This window comes from Agelaius phoeniceus, chromosome 13 (assembly GCF_051311805.1).
Source record: "Agelaius phoeniceus isolate bAgePho1 chromosome 13, bAgePho1.hap1, whole genome shotgun sequence".
Lineage (NCBI taxonomy): Eukaryota > Metazoa > Chordata > Aves > Passeriformes > Icteridae > Agelaius > Agelaius phoeniceus.
The window spans coordinates 18,507,698-18,527,755 of NC_135277.1; the positions used below are offsets into that span (position 1 = coordinate 18,507,698).

Below are 20,058 nucleotides of genomic sequence, written 5' to 3' on the forward strand. Positions count from 1 at the left end.
TTCATGCTGGAGAGCTTTGCTCAGCCATGGCAGCTGAAAGACACTCCCCGAGTCAAAAAGATGTTTCTTGGAGTAGCTTCCATGCTTTATTCAGCCTGACAAGCCACTGTCCCTGCTGGTGGCTGCTGTGATGTGGAGTGTCTGGGCTGCATCTCCCTTGCAGGCTCTGCCTGAGCACACAAGAGCAGCAGTGCTGGGGCACAACCTCAGCACCAACCCCGGCAGATGAAGAGGGGAGGTGGAGCTCCCACTCCAGAAATGTGCTGGATGCACAGGTGCCTGCTCCTTTGGGTTTGAACTACAGGCTCAAAACACTTTGAATTAATTCTTTTAGAGGCAGAGAAACCACTCCAGGAACTGGGACTAACTTGGAATTGCTCTGACACTGGAAAAACAGCAAGCAGGGGAGCACTGGGGTAGATGGAAGACTGTGAATTACAGAGGGATTTCCATGGCCACGGCTGGCTGAGTCCATCATTGGAGTCATAAATTTCCATTTCAGATGTCAGAGAAACCTTTAGGAGGGGGGAGAATCCCTTGGCACACAGGAGGACCCCTGTGCTGTGGTGGAGAAATGAGAGGATATTGTGACATTTAGCAGGTGCCAAAGAAACCCGTGCTTTCGTGTGCCTTCCTCCTGCCAAGGCAGCAAGTGTAACAAACCCTCTTATCCCAGAAAGGTAACTCTTAAGAGACTGATCTTGACAGCAGTTCCATCTCTAGACCTTCCTGATCAATTTGAGCCCTTCTTCCACACATCAGCTGCTTAAATATAGATCAAATCAGCAGAGAATGAAATTAATCTTGTTCAAAGGCAATTTTGATGGTCACTGGTAGAAAAACATCCTGCCACAACTCAGTCCAGATCACATCCAGAGTATTTTTCCAGTACCTGGTGGCACAACAGACCTTGCTGTAAGCTGTCAGTGAGCTTTGTACAGGCTGGGCTTGGCCAAGAGTGAAAAACAGAAGTATGAATAAAAAAACATTCTCTCCTGACTTATGGGCTGTGGGGACTGACATAGTGACCACATTTTAATTGCCAAGCTGGGCTTTGTTCAGGAGTTTCAGCCACTGGATGTGATCTACTGGATGTCTTCAGCTGCATGTGGAGTATGGAGGAAGCAGTTTGAATCTGAGCAATTCCCAAACAGGCTGCCTTCCTTGAAGACTCATTGTCATCCAGTCTCTCTTGCCCTCAGCCAGGAGAGCCTTCCTAATGTAAAACTATGTTTGAATTCTCCTGTAATCCCACGTGGCACTTCTTAAGAGACATTGCCCTTGTTTTTCCTAGAGAAACTCCTCTTTCTTCTAACATCTGGAAAGGATCCACCCCAGCCCTGAGATGCTGCAGCCTGTCAAGCTCATTCACACCAGCCAAGCAGAAATATGTATCAAAAATATCTTTCCAGGATGCCTCTGCTTAAAAACTGACCACAGGACTGGATGCTCCTACAGACATGTGGATCATCCTAAGTATGAGGAGAAAGATGGGGACAAATGCCCATGGCTAGAATTACAGCTTAAGCAGACTTGGCCACTCAGAAGCAGGAATGAAATGTAATTCATGGATGTGAGCCCAAGGAGTTTGAGAGTCCAGCTTTCCTTTCTAGGTGTCTCACAAAGGAGTGTGACACAGTGACTGCAATCATTTAGTGTGGGAGAAAGATTTTCCCTAAATCCTTGTGGCTAGAGTAAAGAGTTTTCATTTCATTTGTGCAGTAAGTGCCAGCCCCTCTGGAAAACACTTCTCCCAGGGCCAGGTGATGGGGCACACCTGAGCATGTCTGATCTGTCCCCTTAGATGTGCACACTCCAAGCTGGCAACTCATGTAACCTGCCCTGAGGAGACTGAGAAAGCCCTACAGCATCTCCCCGTGGCCAGAGGAGCACCTGATCCTGAGAGAGAACATCAGCTCCTCCATTTCCAGCTGCTTTTGCTGTCCCCCTGCACGTGTTTTCCACCTGGCACCAGTGCCCTGCTGAGCTGCAGCCTGGCCACAAGATCAACAGGTGATGCCAGTGGAGAACATCCAAGCCCAGAGCTGAGCTGCAGCCCCAGGACACAGCAGAAGGCAGCAGCCATGGCTGTGACAGTCTTGATTTCCCCAGCAGTCCCTTGGGTATGAATTTACATCTTTATATTTTCCCTCCAAAGGTCACACAAGCTGCATCTGAGGCTTTGCCAGCTGTTGCCACTTGATTTAATCAAAGCCAATACTATAAATTGGTTTTCCATTGATAAAGAAACACTCAAAACCAAGAGAACTTGACTGCTTTGCTGGGGAGGCCTCAGTACCAGGCAGGTGCTGTTCAAACTTCTGCAGTTCTGATCTCAGTTTTCCATTTGAGATTCTGCTGTGTCAAACTTCAGTTTACCTGGAAAGGATTGTGTTCCTCATCCCTTACATCTCCTCTTCCCTACCACACTTCTATCCACAGAGATATTAGTGTGAATATACAATTCCAACTCTGCTGTGGAGTATCTGGGTGATCCCAAGGCCTAGCTATGCAAGATCTGGATATCTACAGATATTTAGGTACTTGGGAATCTGCAAGCCAGTCTGAAAACCAAAAAAAGCCAAACTGACTGGCTGGCCCCACTGACTTGTGGAAGTTTCCACACCACATTTAGTATGTTCAGCTTTCACGTTGCTCACTTTTAACACAAACCCAAATCCAAGCCTGGATCCCTTCCAGCTTGACTTCCTTTCCTTTTCAGGTACATTAAAGGCTCTGTTTTGTTGCCCATAGAACTATTCTATTCCAAGTGTCTGGAATTTAAACCCATTTGATTGACCAAATTTTTGAGCACATTTGACAAAAGCAGAGCTCTCAAATGCTGCTATTTTGGCTGAGGAGGGCTCAGCTCCCACTGCCCCGTGAGGTTTCAGTCTATGGGCAGCCCAGTAGCACCAAACCAGCAGAACTGGTGTGGGAGGGTGCTGTGCTCTGTGTGTCCCACGGAGTGGGTGACAAATGAGATGTTCCTGGGATGTCCAAAGAGAGGGAAGGGAGGGAGCTGGGGCAGGCACGGGGCGGGGGCGTGTAGGGGATGTGAGTCCGTAGGAATCCAGCTGCACTGGTTCTGCTGTGCAGGGAGCCAGCTCCTCATCAACATCATCCGACCTTCCCTTCATGGGCAGGAGTCCTCCTCACCCCTGAGAGGTTCTCTTTTATAGGAGAGATGGACAGGGACCTTGGACAAGGGATTGGAGTGACAGGACAAGGGGAAATTGCTTCCTGCTGCCAGAGCACAGGGTTAGATGGGATATTGGGGAGAATGTGAGGCTGGGGAGGCTCTGGCACAGGTTTCCCAGAGAAGCTGTGGCTGCCCCATGCCTGGAAATGCTCCAGTCCAGGTTGGATAGGGCTTGGAGCAATCTGGGATAGTGGAAGTTGTCCCTGCCCATGGCAAGGAGGGTGGGATTAGATCCTTGAAGGTTCTTTCCAACTCAAACCTGGTGATTCTATGATGGAAGCAGATTCTCTCTGCCCTGAACCTTGCACTGTGCCCACCCTAGGATGGGAGGACACCCCAGGACACCCCAGGGCAGGGCCCTGCCATCACTCACCAGCTGAATGGCAATCATTAACACCGTCTTCAGGGTGAAGGTCCTGTCACAGAGGTCAAACAGATCTTCCAGGCTGGGACCAAGCAGCTCCAATACCATGGCATTGTACTTCCCACAGGGCCCAAAGTAATACACCTGGGGGAGCCCTTCAGCTGGAAGAATAGGGAAAAGAACTGGAATCAGTCAATGGGACAAAGATAATTGCCCTCCCCCTGCGTGCACACCTTTTGTTAGGCAGTTTTATTGTCACTTCTTGAGTGTTCTATCTGCTGCTGCCCAGCAAGGAAATAAATCCCAGCACAAACTGTGACTGAACCAAAGGCCAAACCTGAGCAGTGCAGGCTCTGCTCAGCTACACCCCTGCACAGACAAAAGGGATTTCAGAGCAATTAACAAGTCCACCTCAAAGCATCGAGCTTTGGCAGCTTAAAGGCTTGGATTTAGGGAACAAGACACAAAGTTCCCTGTGTTCCACTAAAAACCAGGCAGGGAACAGCTCCAGATGTGGGCTGGCACTTGCTGGAGCAGTTAGGAAGATAACAATCCTTGGAGAAAATGAAGCATGGCCAAAAAAGGGCTGCTTTGTCACCAAAATAGCACCCAGCCCTTGTTTTTCAGCACAACCTTACACAAAGTTTACACTCAGTGAAAAGGAAAAAACCCTTTTCCTATAAAATAGGGAAAAGTTTTAAATTTTGACCAATCACCACACAAAAATAGGTGATCATGGTCATTAGCATATGTGCACACAACACAACTATCAACATTGAACTGGTAGGAGCCAGAGCCCATCTTCCCACCCAACAGACTGCTCTGTGGGAGTGCAGTGTTGATACTCAGCTGGCAGGGGATTTTTGGGTGGATCAGCTTTCTGAAAGGCATCAGAAGGAGAGGGAAAAAAAACAGCCTTGATGTTGGAAGACTCAGAGAGCTGCACAGCACTCCTGGAATTACCTTAGAGTCAAAAAGGAAACCACAGCAGCCCATACAGGAGGAATTTAGCACAAGCCCAACTGCTCATTTTGCTAATCAGCACCTACACCAGCCCTCGGTGTCCTACAAGCTGGGTAGCATGTTTAAATATCTCTGTATTTCCAGTCTACACCTCATAAGCAGCTCCAAAACACAACAGAAAGGTTTGATTTTGAAATACAGGGCTTTGTCTCATGTCAAAACAAAATATGTGTTTGAATGCCCAAAGATTCGGTGTCCTGGTATTCAGTATAAAGGCTGAGCAAGGGGAGCAATGCTATGTTTTTTCCCACAGAGATCCACAAATTATAGTGCACAGGACCTGAAAGCACTGTGATTACTAATTTTATGGCACGTTTTAAACAAGTGCAGGCATGCACCTGGATTTGCATAAGTGATCAATGTTAGATATAGCAAAATACTTGACTAATTAAGTGCAGAGTTTGTTGTGAGATGCTCAGGCAGTGAAACATTCCAGGCTGGAGAGAATGTCAGCAACACAACAAGTGCATGTCCTACTCCAGATTTAGGCAAACCCTGCTAATCCACCCAATGGCACTTGGAACTCTGCAACCTGCCAACAACATAACAAAGCAGCACTGAGATCACCAAACTGTAAATATCACAGAACTTGTGCTCCCAAGTCCTGCTCCAAAAGAACTAATTGCAGTTTGACAAAGATTACCTGAGGAGGGTTTTAATCTCATTAATTCACATGCTCAGGGAATCTGTCAGCAGGATGCATTAATGGGACATTACAGAGCATTGCAGGAATTCCCTGCCTAACCAGTGTTTTGTGTCCCATGTAAAACACTGACCCAACCTGGGTTTGGGAGGCTGCTGCTCCTAACAGAGCTCCATGCTTCAGGAAGCAGTCACACTCATTAAATCCTCAAGGAACACAGGATGGTTTGATGCAGAAGCAATTCAGAAAGCCAAACAATGACGGGATATGATCCAGGCAGCTCCAAGATGCTTTCAAATATCCCCAAATCAACACAAATGGCAATTTAATGTCATCAGCCTAGTGCTGAAGGCTGGAATAATTGCAACAGCTCATGAAGTGACTCACGGTGAACCACTGGGTTTTCAGTGAAGTCTGATGAGGACTTACCTACAAAGTCACCTCTAACACCAAGATAAGCATCTCTATTTTTTAGAGAATAATAGAATAATAATAGAGAAGAAGAGAGCAACAGAATATTTTATGCAAAGTTTAAACCTGAGCCCATTATAGATTCTAGATACAGACAGACAATGAGTACCTCTACCACAATTTCTGTAAGTCTCAAATAGTGGAACTGAGGAAGGAATTAGGGTTAGGACTCTGATAACTAAGGCATGCAGGAGAATAAAATTGTAGAAAGGCTCTTAAAGAAGGTGAAGGATCCCATTTAATATTAATATTCCCAGGAGAATATGAGAACATTTACAGCCTCACTTGGTAAGGGATAAGCATTGCAATCAGAATGAATTTTCTACTGGGCATAAGACCCAGAAAGACAGATTGCAGCAAGACCCAAAAGGTGGGGATTTCATGTAGGGAAGGAAGCAACACTACTTAGTGCTCTCTGGGATCCCAATTCCTGCAGCTTTACCTACTCAGAGCTTACAGCCCAGAGCTTGGGATACCCTCTTTGTCTTAAACCCTCAGGAAAGCTCTGCTTTCTGTGGGAGCTCTAGCAAAGTGAGGCCTTAGTGAAGAACATAAAAAAAGCATCCTAAATGTCAGAATACAGGAGATATCACTGGCTTCAGGCATATCTTTAGGGTTCGATTTTTCCCTGAGGGTTTTCTCTGACTGCCAGCTCTGCAGTCAAGGACTTCCCTCTTGCCTTTGCCAGGATAAAGCTGCTGTAACATCCCTCTGAATTCCAGAGCCAGGCTGCACTGCTGTATCCTGGATCCAAAGCAGCATCACTGATGAGCCCTGTGGAGCTCCCAGCCCATACCAAGGATCCTCAGCTCCACACCAGTTATGGAAATAAAGTTGGGAGGGACTCAGCATAACACATCCTCAGCTCACTCAAGCTCAACTCAACGTTCACCATCTTTTTGGGAAGAGGAAAAGCTCGAAAGATGAACTTGATGTACACATTAAAGGGTGTGTTGGCGGATAAAACTGGATGAAACTTGAGATAGCGCCAGCTCCAGAGCCATTCTGAACAGTAAAAAGAGTCAGCCTAAAAAAATCTGCATAAAATTTGATTTTGTCACAGCCCATCTGCATAATTTATGACGTAGCTTGGCTCTATTTCAGCCAAAAGCATTGTGTCCTGGTGCTGAGTCCATTGTCACAGTGAACCACAGGAACTCCATAAATATTACCAGCAGATCTGTAAATACTTAAGAAGGATGTTGCCAACTAAAGAGATTGATGGAGGAAAAAGGCAGTTGGAGTTGAGGTTTTTAATGGAAAGTTATCGCAGTGGGAGAGGACTGGAAAGGTCACACAAAGCCATGGTGTCATGCTGTAGGTGAGCAGCTCTGAATTCAGAGAGATGAAAAGCCACCAGCAGAGCAGAGTCTCACACTGAGGATTCAAAGGTACAACTCAACACTTGAAGTACAGACCAGGATCTGTTTAATTCAATTAATGCATGAAATCACATCAGAAGTAGGAATTTCTCCATGGTATCAAACAAGAGCAATCCACTAAGGGAAGAAAATACAGGCATGATATGTGCAGGTTCTCCTTTGGAGGGAAACCAGTTTATTACAGCAGAGACTGCTGCAAGCAGAAATCATCTCAATTTGCTTAACGGCTTTGGTCTCGCTGCTGAGTGATTTGGCTCAGCTACATGGAAAAGGGCCCACTCCACCCTCACTCTCACAGGAAGTTTATCACCCCAATAAACACAGACTGATTGCTGCACCGGAATCCACAGGCAAATTCTGCTATTTCAGCAGAGTGATGTCTTGGAAGAAATTCAAGCTGAGCACAGCGAAAACCTAGCAAAGCATTTTGTAGATTAAAGCATCACTGCTGGAATGAGAGCAAATGCAGACATCAAAGCCAAAAACTCAAGACTTTGATTCCCCCACACTCCTGAGACTGGCCTTGGCTTTCTGGGGATGCTAAACTCTCACTGCTCTGGGCTGCCACCAAAAGGGACTTTCCCATCCCTCCTCATGCTCTGAGGCTGAGCAATATGTTGGATCAACCCAAAAAACCACTTGGCTTGAACCAAGAATGGGAACAGTAACAAAGAGCAGGATCACAGCTCTTCCAGAGAGCTTCATCTGAGCTGGATTAACACCTGGAGCAACATCTTCCAGGAACTTCCACCACAAGATCAATGCCCTGGATGATTTGAGTAATGCTATCTTGCTGCCATATCTTTTACAGCATGACTAATGGCCACAAAACTCCTCAGACATCCAACATACTCCAAAAAAACCACACTGGTTCAGGCACAGAGACATTCCAAAGCCATTTCCAGGCCTGGTTATGAAATGGTGATGGGCAGAGATGCCAATCTAAGGTTATGCCTGAGGGAAATCAGAGTTTGCAGCACCTGCCCTGCATGGAGGGCACAGGAAGCAGAACCCACCTGCTCCAGAAGAGCCTGAGGCTCTGTGTGAGCACCACGACAGGCTATGAATAAACTTCATCAACAGCAAGTAAAATACATCCAAGGAGGAATGAGGGAGTAAGTGCAGGAAGATGCACCTGGCATCTACATCAATGGAGGGACAAGTGCCACATCCCTGTACAGCGAATCACCAGGAAACATCCAGAGCTTGTGATCAATACCAGCAGTTTCAGAACCACCCATGGCTTTTGCTCCCATGGGGAGTTGTTTTCCACTGCCCTTCAATGAGGTGTAGCCAAATAGAGAAGCTGATGTCCTCAATTTCAAGAATTTCAGAAGGATTCAGACCCTCTCCTCATGCAGGTTTTGACACTGAGCTCTATTGCAGAGGGGAGACACTGCTGAAGAGCCCCAAATTCCACACCCAGAGCGGGGAGGAATCCAAGGCCAGCAAAAAGCTGATGCTTAATGCAAACCCACGCTCTGTGTGGGCAGCAAGAACTCCTTCTCACTGAAAGAGATGCAGACACACACACCAGAAGCATCAGTGCACAGAAAGTTCTGTGTGGTTTTAAAGAGGCTCTGATGAATGGGCCGTAGATTGTCACAAAATTCTCATTCAGAGCAGAAAGTTTATTTTTACAAATCACAGAACACAAAATTACACGATGAACACCATAAATAGCAACTGTGAGAGGGCTGAATATCTATAGCTAAAATTAAACATGTTCCAAACAAATTAAACAAATTGCTTTAGAGTAGTCAACCCATTTAAGCTGATTACACTAATGAGGATCTACCCTTCTCTTAATTTTCAAATCGGAATAAAATCCTGGCTGAAAGAGAAGATTTGTGATCAACATTGACTGGGCCAAGATCTCAGCTTTTAATGTCTTCAAACATGTCCCATGTAAATCTACCTGAGCACATTAGTTAACAGGTTATTTCTGTGAGCTGCAAGTAAAAAGACTCATCCTGCCCTTCAGATTTTGGAATAGTCTGCTTCAAAAATAGAAAGATGGGAGAAAAGTTGAGATTGGACTTGTTACTGGGAATAACTTGGTCCTAAGGGTCTTTTATACATTTGATTGGGTGGCTTTCAGAGATAACTTCCTTCAAAGTACAGCTGCAAAAGCTTTATAATACAGTCCTTCACCTTCAATCTTCCCTGGAGGAGCTTAGGGAAGCACAGAGATTGTGGGTGATTGAGTGTTTTCTCTTGTTTGAGAAACAGCAGTTGAGATGTGAAGGAAAACAAGCAGAAAATGCAATTTGTGACTCCAGCACCAGCTCACCTGCAGGTGGAAAAAGAGGTGGTGGAAAAGGTCTGCCACAATCTCACCAACCACTCCTAGGCTTCACAAACCTTGAACTGGCGTAAGATTAGGGAAAGAACCTAAAAACAGGGGTCTGATCCAAAAACCACACACAGAAACATCCACATGGAGAAGAGGGGTTGGAGGATCTGGAGGAAGGCAGCTCCAATGGTGATCCACAGAGAGCACCACCATGCTGTGAGTGCTTCCAGCCTGTAAAGCTCCTGAACATTTCCCTTGCTCTCTTGAGCTCTGATACTGTGGTTTGAGAGCCCAACATTTAACTTTAGTTCTTTCTCACTCACCTGAACAAGGTGAACAGCAGCCAGACCTGTCCAGACCCCTCACACATCTCCTGTCTCTGAAAATCCTCCTGCTGTTTGCTCCAGCTGCTGCCAGACACTCAGCTCTGCTGCCAGCTTCTCACAGCATCTTTTCCCTGCTTTGTCTGGGCAATAAATCACTTCTCCTAGCAGTGCTGAATGCTCTTGCACCACTGCCTAGCAGGAATTTCTGCAGCAGAACATTCTGCTTTAGCCCATCAGTGGGTGAGGAGGAGGAGAGGCAGAGCAAGGCCCTGCTCCTGGCCTTGGACCTGGAAAAGGCACAGCTCAAACACTCTCTGAACCCGAGAGGAAATAACTCAAAGGAGAACATCAGAAGCTGGAAGGGACCTCAAAGCTGCCATGGGCAGGGACACCTTTCAGGTTGCTCCAAGACCCATCCAACCTGGCCTGGAACACTTCCAGGGATGGGAAAGCCACAGGAAGGTACTGGATCAACACCTTCTCCCCTGATGATGGCAGAGAGAGCTGAGCTTTTCATGGGAAGAGACGACAACAGCTGTGTATGAGCTGGGAGGAGACAGAGCTGCTGTCATCTCCTGGCAGTTCCATGTGGACTCCAAGACTCCAGCCTCACTCCAGCTCATCTCAGATTATGCAGGATGGATTTAAACCCTGCTGTGCTTTGTTTCATTTTGGTAATATTTGAATCTACAAAAAGAAAAGGTAGGGGAAAAGGAACAGGAGAAAAACAGACCCGGGAAGGACAGAAGGAAGAACATATTTGTTCTTGATGCTGGTAAAAATCCAAACAATTTGATTTTTACTTCAACTGCAGAAAAACAAATCTCAGGATCGTTGTGTTATTAGAACAGGGTGGCATTTCATCTTCCTTGAGTGGTACAAGCTGGTTTCCTGACATCATGGCTTCTCTCAATTAAACAGCTCTTCACATCCACAAAGCAAGAAGTACTTGAAGAGGGGGTACCAAGGAGACATTCATATTTGTATTCATAAAGATAAAAAAAGGTTGGCAGGAGAATCAACCCTATCTGGAAAGGTCAAATGCAGGAAAACTTTCAAAATCTGGGAAATTTACCCAGAAACACCCATTCACAGGCAGTCTCTTAGCTCTAACAACTAAATTAGTCAAGTGAAACTGTTTCTATTCTTGACAAACACAGAAGAGTAAAGCACAGCACAATAAATTGTTTTTTTCTCAAGTTTCAAAAGACTGAATTCACATTTCTAGGGCTTGGGGGAAATAGCTGCATTCAAATCTCCACGTTACTGTTGGATTTTGTATCCAATACAACATGTTGCTCCAGTGATGATGGCAGCTGGCACATAGAACTACACCTCAAAAGAAGGATAAAACAAGTAAATAATTTTAGAAGAGTTATTTTAAACCATCCAAAAAAGTTCTAGCTAAGTTCTATCCTTATTACCTTTTCCCACACACCTGCAATACAAGGACAAGGATGAAAGAAAACCACTGGAACTGCCCAGGGCAGTGGTGGAGCCACTCAATAACATTCCTGGAGGGATTTAAGAGCCACGTGGATGTGGCACTTGGGAACAGGGGGTCATGGTGGCCTTGTCAGTGCTGGGGTGTGGTTGGACATGATGGTTTGAGAAGGATTCTTTTCCAACCTAAACAATTCTGTGACTCTGCTCCACTGCAGGTCACATACCTGTGTGAGCTCTGCAGAGCACATCTGGGTGGCCAACTGGGCTCTGCTGTTTAAGAACACCCAGAAAAACCCAACCAAAAAGAGAGAAAGAAACCAACAAAGAAACAAATTCCCTCCTTCCCCCTCAAAAAAAAAAAAAAAAAGAAAAAAAAAAAAAAAGAAAAGAAAATAAAAATCCAAGGAGCAATTGGAAGTTGCTCCTGATCAGTTTTCCTTTGCTGTGCAATTGCTCAGCCCTACCTGCTGAGAGGGAGTTGAGATGAAATCATGGGGTCCCTTGGTAATTTTCTTTTCTTTTGAGAAAAAATTCATAGAATCATGGAATATCCTGTGCTGGAAGGGACTTACAAGAACCAACAAGTCCAAGTCCTGTCCCTGCACAGACACCCAACAATCCCACCCTGTGCCTGAGAGCATTGTCCAAACACTCCTGAGCTGTGGCAGCCCTGGGGCTGTGACCATTCCCTGGGGGGAGCCTGTTCAGTGCCCCAGCACCCTCTGGGGGAAGAGCCTTTTCCCAATATCCAACCCAAACCTCCCTAATACAGCTCCAGCTATTCCCTCAGGTGGTGTTGCTGGTGACAGGGAGCAGAGATCAGAACTGCCCCTCAGCAACACGTTATGCACATGAAGTGATGTGTGTTCATGACATTACAGGTATAACCTCGAGAAAAATCAACAACAAGAGTTCTTGGTTGCTCAGCAGCACTCAAATTTCACTCCAGAAGCAGTGCCAGGGAAGAAGCTACTTCTGGGCAGATGAAAAATGCCACAAAAGCAGCAAAAACAAATTGCTTGTGCTGAATTGCTGCTCTGGTGCCCAGGGAACCATTTTGGTTTGATCACACCAAGTCCCAGGTGGCTCCTGCTCTTCCTCAGCTCATCTCCATTGGATCTGTTGGCTGGAGGCAGAGCTTTTCCCTGCTCCCTGCCCAGCTGCACACAGGGTGACACTTCCATGATGACAATGCAGGGAGGCTCTGCCAGCCTGGCTGCAGCCACAGCCCTGAGCAGGGGCCACAGGCAGTGTCACCAGCACAGCACAGAGACCTAGGGCCAAACTGGCACATAACAGGCAGGATTTGTCCTGCATCCAGCAGCATTTTTACCTGGGATGGCAAATCAGGGGTCAGATGCAGCTGGATAAAGCAGATGTGGTATTGGACATGTACCTCTGGGTGCTCAGGAGGAAGAGGATGCTCAGCCTCGCTCAGGCAGCTGAAGGCCAGGTTCCCACCAGACTGTGCTGGGACAACCTGGGGCCATTTCTGGCAGCACTGCCCTATGTGTCACCCCAGAGCTGTGCTGGGATCTTCCTGCAAAGCTGTGGGTGCAGCTCGGGCTCCCAGAACTCCCACTGGTCCCACTGGGAGGGTGGATTTCTGCAGGTCTGCCCCTGCAGCAGTATCAGAGTAGAAAGTGATGGGTAAGAATCAAATCAGGTAAACTCTCCACAACAAAGCAAGAGATTGGCTCCCATCAGTCCCATCACTACTGTAGGATTGGAGGGAAAAAGGGATTTTTCACATGAGTAGGGAAGTGTTACCCACACAGTCCTTCCAGCCTGAGGGAAAACCTCCCACTCCCTCTAATGGCAGGAGAACCTGCTGCCAACAGAAGTTCAGAGGCACCAAATCAGATCCTGCCTCCAGATACCATCTCTGTTTCACCTTAAGAGAGTCAAGTAAGAGCGGGTAGGAACTTTCAGACAGAAAAATTATCACAAAACTTCAGAACTCCAGCCTGACCCATCACACTCAGGCAGAGCCTGTGGCTTATCTTTTAGATATGAGAGGAGGTTTTTCAATAGCAGGCAGGGCACAGCTCCAAAACACAAATTCCAAACCCATTGGAGAGCCTGTCTGGGAGGTGGGCAGCCCTCCATAACAGGACTTTCCTGGCACAGCTCAGTGTTTCACCTTAGAAACCTACAGTGTGTGTAGCATGCCTCTGCTGCACTGGAAGGGATCCCACTAAATCCAGCACCCACCTTCCAAAGGGGAAAGAGCTTTGGGTCAAGGCAGTGCTCAACACCTGACACAGAAGCCCCCCTCAAAACTGATTTTATAGCTTTAGACCTCAATTAGTTCCTAAGTGCAGCATCCCTATGGCTTGAAGAATGTTCAAAGAAGGGATAGGAAAGGGGAACTAGCAGAATAGCAAACCAGCTCCTAATCCTTATTAATTATCCTGGCTCTCATTGCCAAACTGGGGTTTTCATTCAATGTAAATATAAATTCCAAAGTTTATCTTCAAACATCACGTGTCATGTGGACTCCCCATCCCTGGAAGTTTTCAAGTCCAGGCTGGACAGGGCTTGGAGCAGCCTGGGATAGTGGAAGGTGTCCCTGCACGTGGCAGGGAATGGAATGAGATGAGCATTAAGGTCCCTCCCAACCCAAACCAGTCTGTGGTTCTGTGGTCTTCACCTCCCCACTCCAATGGCTGAGGAATTCCAGTTCCCAAGCACAGCCAGCAAGGCGTATTTCAGCTCAGGGTCTCCTGGAAAGTACCAGAAACAGCACAGGGATCTTAATGATGAAATATCTGTCCCTCTCCTTGAGTCCTGCTGGATCCTCAGGGCAGCAGCACATCCCACAACCCACAGCCTGCTCTCAGTGGGCATTGCTGACCATGAGGAGAACCCAGTGGGGCATCTGGGATGACCTGGATGAGTGCAGCTGCTCCAGGTTTACAGCCATGTTAGGCTTCAGGGAAAAGTGTCTCCAGGAAAGGCATTTTCCAGCTTCCCAGCATCCTGCTGCTGCTCCCCTTCAGTTGCTGGTGTTGGATTTGGAGTTGCTGCCTGGAGTTGCTGGTGTTTGATTTGTGATTACTGCCACAAATACCAGAAGAGCAGGAGATGCATGAGGACTTTTCGGAACATGAAAAGGAAACTGCCCTAATCTCATATTCAAATATTAATGGCCTTGCTTTAAAAGCATCTGATAACTTCCAATTGACAAAATCTAAATTTAGCCCAAGGAAGTCAAAACTTCTGATGCTGAGATGCTGAAATGTGCACATTCAGGAAGCCCTTCCTAACAAGGGAATGGCCACATGAAAGAAAAGCCATGTATTTTTAAATAGTGAAACATAATTCTCTGGAGATCAACAGCAAGCCAGCCCTGAAAGCAGCAGGGTCTAACTGAGCACTTTACAGTAATCCACTACATTTCATTCTGCAATTCAAAAGCTTGGAAGTCCAGCATCCCTCAGGTTCAAGCTCCTTGGACTACTCTGAGTTTACAATGAAGCTGCTATCACCATTCCTTAATATACAGGTCAGCATTAGGGTCTCCAATTTTTGCCTAAAAACAACACCTTCAGTAGAATGAAACTGTATCTCCATTGCTGATATCTCCCACCTCTGGCTAAGGGCACACTTCTGTGCAGGATTTGAGAATGGAGACATTTTTCCTCACTGGTAGAAAATTAACCCAACATTTTAAAACCTTCAGGTCTACTGCAGGCATCTGAGGTAGGGAATGAGTGACATGAGATGTGTCCCAAAGCTGTTTCCTTGTAAAGAGATGTCAGTTTTGTATCACCTTGCACAGATGAGTCACTTATTAAATACTTACAGTCACTGAACACTGGCAATATAAAATATTTCCAGTATTTCAAAGGAGGAGGCTGCAGTGCTCATCCAGAGTGTTGTAGTGTGACAGATATGAACAAACCCATACAATAAGTAAGACATAAACTACCTCAGGTGACAGCCACGTGTTGCTCCACACAAGTCCAAACTCACTTTGGGGTGCAAAGGGGAACCCTTGGAAATGTTCAAGGCCAAGTTGGACAGAGCTCTGAGCAAGCTGGTCTAGTGGAAGGTGTGCCAATAAATGGCCACGAGATGAGCTTTAAGGTCCCTTCCAATCCAAACCACTCCATGATTTTATGATCATCTTCCCCAAACCAGCCCCTGCTGAGGGGTGACCTGGCTCAGCTCCTGGCCACAGCAATGTTTCCATCCAGGTGGCAAATATCGGTGGGAATTCTGGAGATTACAGAGACTGTAGCCACTGTTAATGGGTGTGGTCACACTTCTTAATTAACAAGGGTGGGGACCACTTGCACTAACCCTCCCTCACATGGCCTGGAGTTACTCCTGCTCCCTTGGGGAAGAGAGTTGTGCTCAACGACCTCCTCATACAATTGTGGTGTTGGCAGCTCCACCACGGAGACTTGTTTACATCCATCCTATAACGAGCTTCACCAAAATGACCCATAATTGCCACGTGAATGACAGCATTGTGCAACTGGCATGGAAAGAATTTCTTCATAAAGCACACCGATACATACAAAGTGTGTGTGGGTACAGCAAGAGCAACACAGGAAAAGGTGCTCAACACGAGCAATCCCAACAGGAGAACTCCATAGGCAGCATGGATAGCAGACAGCTCAGCCACACTGAGGAATATATATGCAAATATTGACTAGACTATGCAAAGGATTGGTTATTTATAACACCTTCATTTCCCTCAGTCCTACCTCCTGACAAGTAAACAGACTGCTTCGCTCTGGCGAGTTGTGCAACACAGAGAGATCCCAAAGTAAACACACAGACTCCATACTTCATTAGAGGTGAACTTGTTTACAGAGCAGGAATTAAAACAAAACCACAGAATCCGTCAATATTCTATATGCACTGACATAGCCCTCCCTGACTCAGAACGTTCTGCTCCTACACTGTGACTCATCCCCTGCGTGGGCTGGGCACTGCAGAGATCTCGGTTTCCTGGGATTCTCCAGCCTATCACACTCCTCTTCTGCTCCTCACCACGCCACTCTGGAGGCTCATGACGTCCCACATCCACTTGCCTGTGTCACCTCCCCATGCTGGCAATGACCACTGGCTCCAGCGCTGTGACACAATGCACGTGTGTGAATGAATCAATCACATGTGCCAAGGTGGGACTGTGAGGGGTGGGGGAAGGTGTGACTCATCTGCCAGCTGATATAAAAATAAACTACTACTGAATCAAAAATGCATGACTTCTGCACACGATGTGCACAGGCAGAAGCTGTCACTATGTGGAAGCTTGAGCATCAGCTCCATGCAGCCAGAAGAAACCTGGAAGTTTTTACTTCCATTTTACCTTCCAAAGGTGATGCTTCAGGGAGAGATGCCAGAGGTGCTTTGAAATGTGGTAACAAAGCCCAGAATAGTTTGGGTTGGAAGGGACCTTGAAGTTCATCTCATTTTACCCCCTCATGGGTAAGAACACCTTCCACTAGACCAGGTTGCTCCAAGCCCTGTCCAACCTGGCCTTGGACACTTCCAGGGATGGGGCAACCTGTGCCAGGGCCTCACCACCCTCACAGAAAAGAATTCCTTCCCCAGTATCCCATCTATGCCTGCCCTCTGGCAATGGGAAGCCATTCCCTGTGTCCTGTCCCTCCATCCCTTGTCCCCAGTCCCTCTCCAGCTCTCCTGGAGCCCCTTCAGGTGCACTGGCAGGGGCCCTGAGGTCTCCCTGGAGCTGCTGCTCCTCCTCCAGGTGAGCAGCCCCAGCTCTCCCAGCCTGGCTCCAGCCCCTGAAACATTCTGTACTCTTCTCTGGACTTGTTCCAGCAGCTCCTGAAAAGAAGATTAGATTCTTCTAATCTGGAATCAGCCTGAAAACAAAAGGACCATTTCTGTTATCCACAGGCACATAGAGCCCACAGGACATAGCCAATGAGGCCCTGGTGTGCCACCAGCAGGACAGAGCTGCTGCAGGACTCCTGCAAGCCATGGGAAAAGCAGTTGCTTTTACTCATCCCAAACCAGGCAGGAGGGTCCTGGGATGCTGCTGGCTGTGCAAGGAACAGTTCAAGCAAAGCCAAAGCTTTATCCTTTGGTAACTGCCCAAGAAGTTGAACCATTCCAGGATCTTGGTCTGTTTGACCATGGACAAATAACTCAGTTTATTTCACAAACTCCAAATGACATGCTCAAATGACTTATCCAGTACCAGAAACATGTTGGAGACTTGAATGATCCTGACTCCAGTCAGGATGCTGGAGCAATGGGACTTTTAGGACAAAAACCATTCATTAAACAGTTCAGTACAACACTGGCACTAGAGGACTGATGAGAGCAATGCAACTAGTTAGCACAGAGATGATTAAAACTACTTCAATTACCTTGGTGAACAAATGGATCATATCCCAGACTACCCAAAACCTAAATAAACTACATTTCCTAAAGGAAAGATGTGCTTTCCTGAGACACCCTATGGATTGACCATCAGGTCTCTGACTCCATGCCCAAGCTCTGCTGTTTTGTTTTGCTGCTCACATGAAGGCAAAGTGCTCAGACACTATTTTAGGTTGTTAGATATTTAATTCCACAGTGAGAAGGAAGAAGCTGGCAGATGGTCACTGTGCAGCAGGGCCTTGCTCGACTTCTGCAGGGAGAAATATTCAAGGAAGAATCACAAAAATCCATTTCTATGTGCAAACATTCCTCCAGTTAGAGGCAGGGAATTACAGGGGAGCTCTTGGTTTCCCTAAAACAAGGAGGCCCTGAAACATCAGAGACAGCATCAAATATCCAAAGCAGCACATCAGAGATATCTGTGAGTTGGTTACTCTTGACTCAGGACTTTCTCTGAATCTGCTGGATCCATCCACCAGTATTGAGCAGTTCTGAAAAGCACCAAGAAGAGCCACATTCCTACAGTTTAGATCCCTTTGACAAACTTCTCCCTGCTCCATCACTTAATCTAGTGTGAAGCATCTTAAGATGTCTGAGACACATGAAATCCAGTCTGCTCCTTTGCTAATCCAAGCTGACTAGGGATCCTCATCCAAGGCACATGGCAGGCAGAGGAACTGGAGCTGCTGGGAGGGGACAGATGCAACTTCAGTGCCCTGTCAGAAAGTCTTGGAACATGGAAGCTGATGGAGCATGTGGCACAGGGAGCCACAGAGCCACTGCTAAGGAACAGGCAGTTATCACATCCTCTGTTCATGTGGAAACATCTCACATGGAAACTCATCTCAGGATTTAGCTTCTGAATTACTGGGCTGTTTGCTACTCTGTCCAACTGCACCAAGGGAAATGCAAAACTTGACTGAATAACTTAGAAAAAGGAAAAAAAAAAGACTTTTCACTAGTTTTTGATGATGTCAAGTGCATCAGGTTATTGATACCCACATACATCCTTCAGGCACTGGCCAAGTAGGTCAGTCCCTTCCAGCCTAAGTTTTCCTCTGACTACTACTCAAGAGTAACACATTTAAAAATGTTTATTCTGAACATCCAAGAAGGAAATCACCATTAAAACTCTTCTTATTAGGAAAAAATCCCCCATTTTTCTCCCAAAGCTGCATGTGATGACAATTCTGACATCTCAGAGCTCACTGGGACCATCTGGCTGCACAGGCAGCTGAACTGCTGAGCCACCGAGGGGACAAGGGGACGAGGTGGCTCCTGTGGTGACACAACCAGGCTCCCTCTGCTCTCCCTCCTTCAGCTAACAGTGGGAGCTGCAGCCAGACACGTCATTTGGCAGGATTAATTGGCTAATTTATTGAGCAGAATGTCACATGCAATGCTACTGTTGCTCTCTCTGAGTCATGCACACCATGTGTTCGGACACTTCTAGTCTTGCTTTGGCAGGTGTAGGACAATTCCAAGTAAGCAGACATCCCTACTGGAAGTTCAAGCCTGGCTGTTTGAGCAGTTCCAGAGCAAGGACCATTATTAGCAACATCACTGAGAAGAAACCCCTCTATTACCCCAATGGTGGCACTTATTTATCTGTTTTTCCAGCCAGAAACTCTTCCCAAGTCAAGCCTCCCTGCTCCTGGCAGCTTGACTCCACCAAAATTTGTTTTGCTGGGATTCCAGGTTTCATGGTGAGACCCGAATTGAAGTTCATAACCTCCACTCAAGTCTTGGGCAATTTCCAATTGTTTCAGCAAAACTGCAGCACAAGAGCTTCTAAAGGCATCCAGCAGCTCATCAGAGCTGGGTGTGTGACACCCATGGGACCACAGAAACAAACACAGTCAGGCTGTTCAGGAGGCTTCTCAACAGACAAATGCTCCAAGACTAGGAGGGAATTCCTCCCTGTGAGGGTGGGGAGGCCCTGGCACAGGGTGCCCAGAGCAGCTGTGGCTGCCCCATCCCTGGAAGTGTCCAAGGCCAGGCTGGACAGGGCTTGGAGCAACCTGGGATAGTGGGATGTGTCCCTGCCCATGGCAGAGGTGAAATGAGATGGGCTTTAAGGCCCTTTCCAACCCAAACTATTCCATGAACGTTCTGAGTGGGTAAATATTACAGGATAGAAAGCTTAAATTCTTTAGGAACAGAGGAAAACCTAAAAATACTTAATCTGACCAAAATAAAGCCACTCCTTCAACTTTGATCATTTTATAATTCTGTAATAACATCTTTATAGTGTGGAAGGAAGCCAAGTGATGTAGAAAAAGCAGGCTGGGATTCACTCATGTGTCACAAGATGTGTGGGCTGGGGTATCCCAGAAATCACAAGCACCAACAGAACTCCAGCAAAAGTTCAACTAAGTATTTTGGTAATGTATTATTACCAAAGTATTTCTGGATGTCCATCAGACATCCTCTGCAAGTGGGAGCTGGGTCCATTCAAGGAAAACAGGAAAAATAAAATCAGAAGTATAAAAACACTACAGTAATGTAAGAAACCTGTCAAAAACCCAAAGTCAAT

At 46.6% G+C, this 20,058-nt stretch overlaps 1 protein-coding gene across 2 annotated transcripts in view; it reads right to left on the reverse strand.

Annotated features, from left to right (window-relative positions):
* The window catches only part of CSNK1G1 (casein kinase 1 gamma 1), a 101,403-nt gene that overhangs the window by 27,327 nt on the left and 54,018 nt on the right, over positions 1–20,058 (reverse strand). For both annotated transcript variants that reach the window (XM_077185354.1, XM_054642290.2), the window contains exon 6: positions 3,576–3,727. In XM_077185354.1, the coding sequence (XP_077041469.1) occupies positions 3,576–3,727 (152 nt within the window). The remainder of the gene's footprint in view (positions 1–3,575; positions 3,728–20,058) is intronic.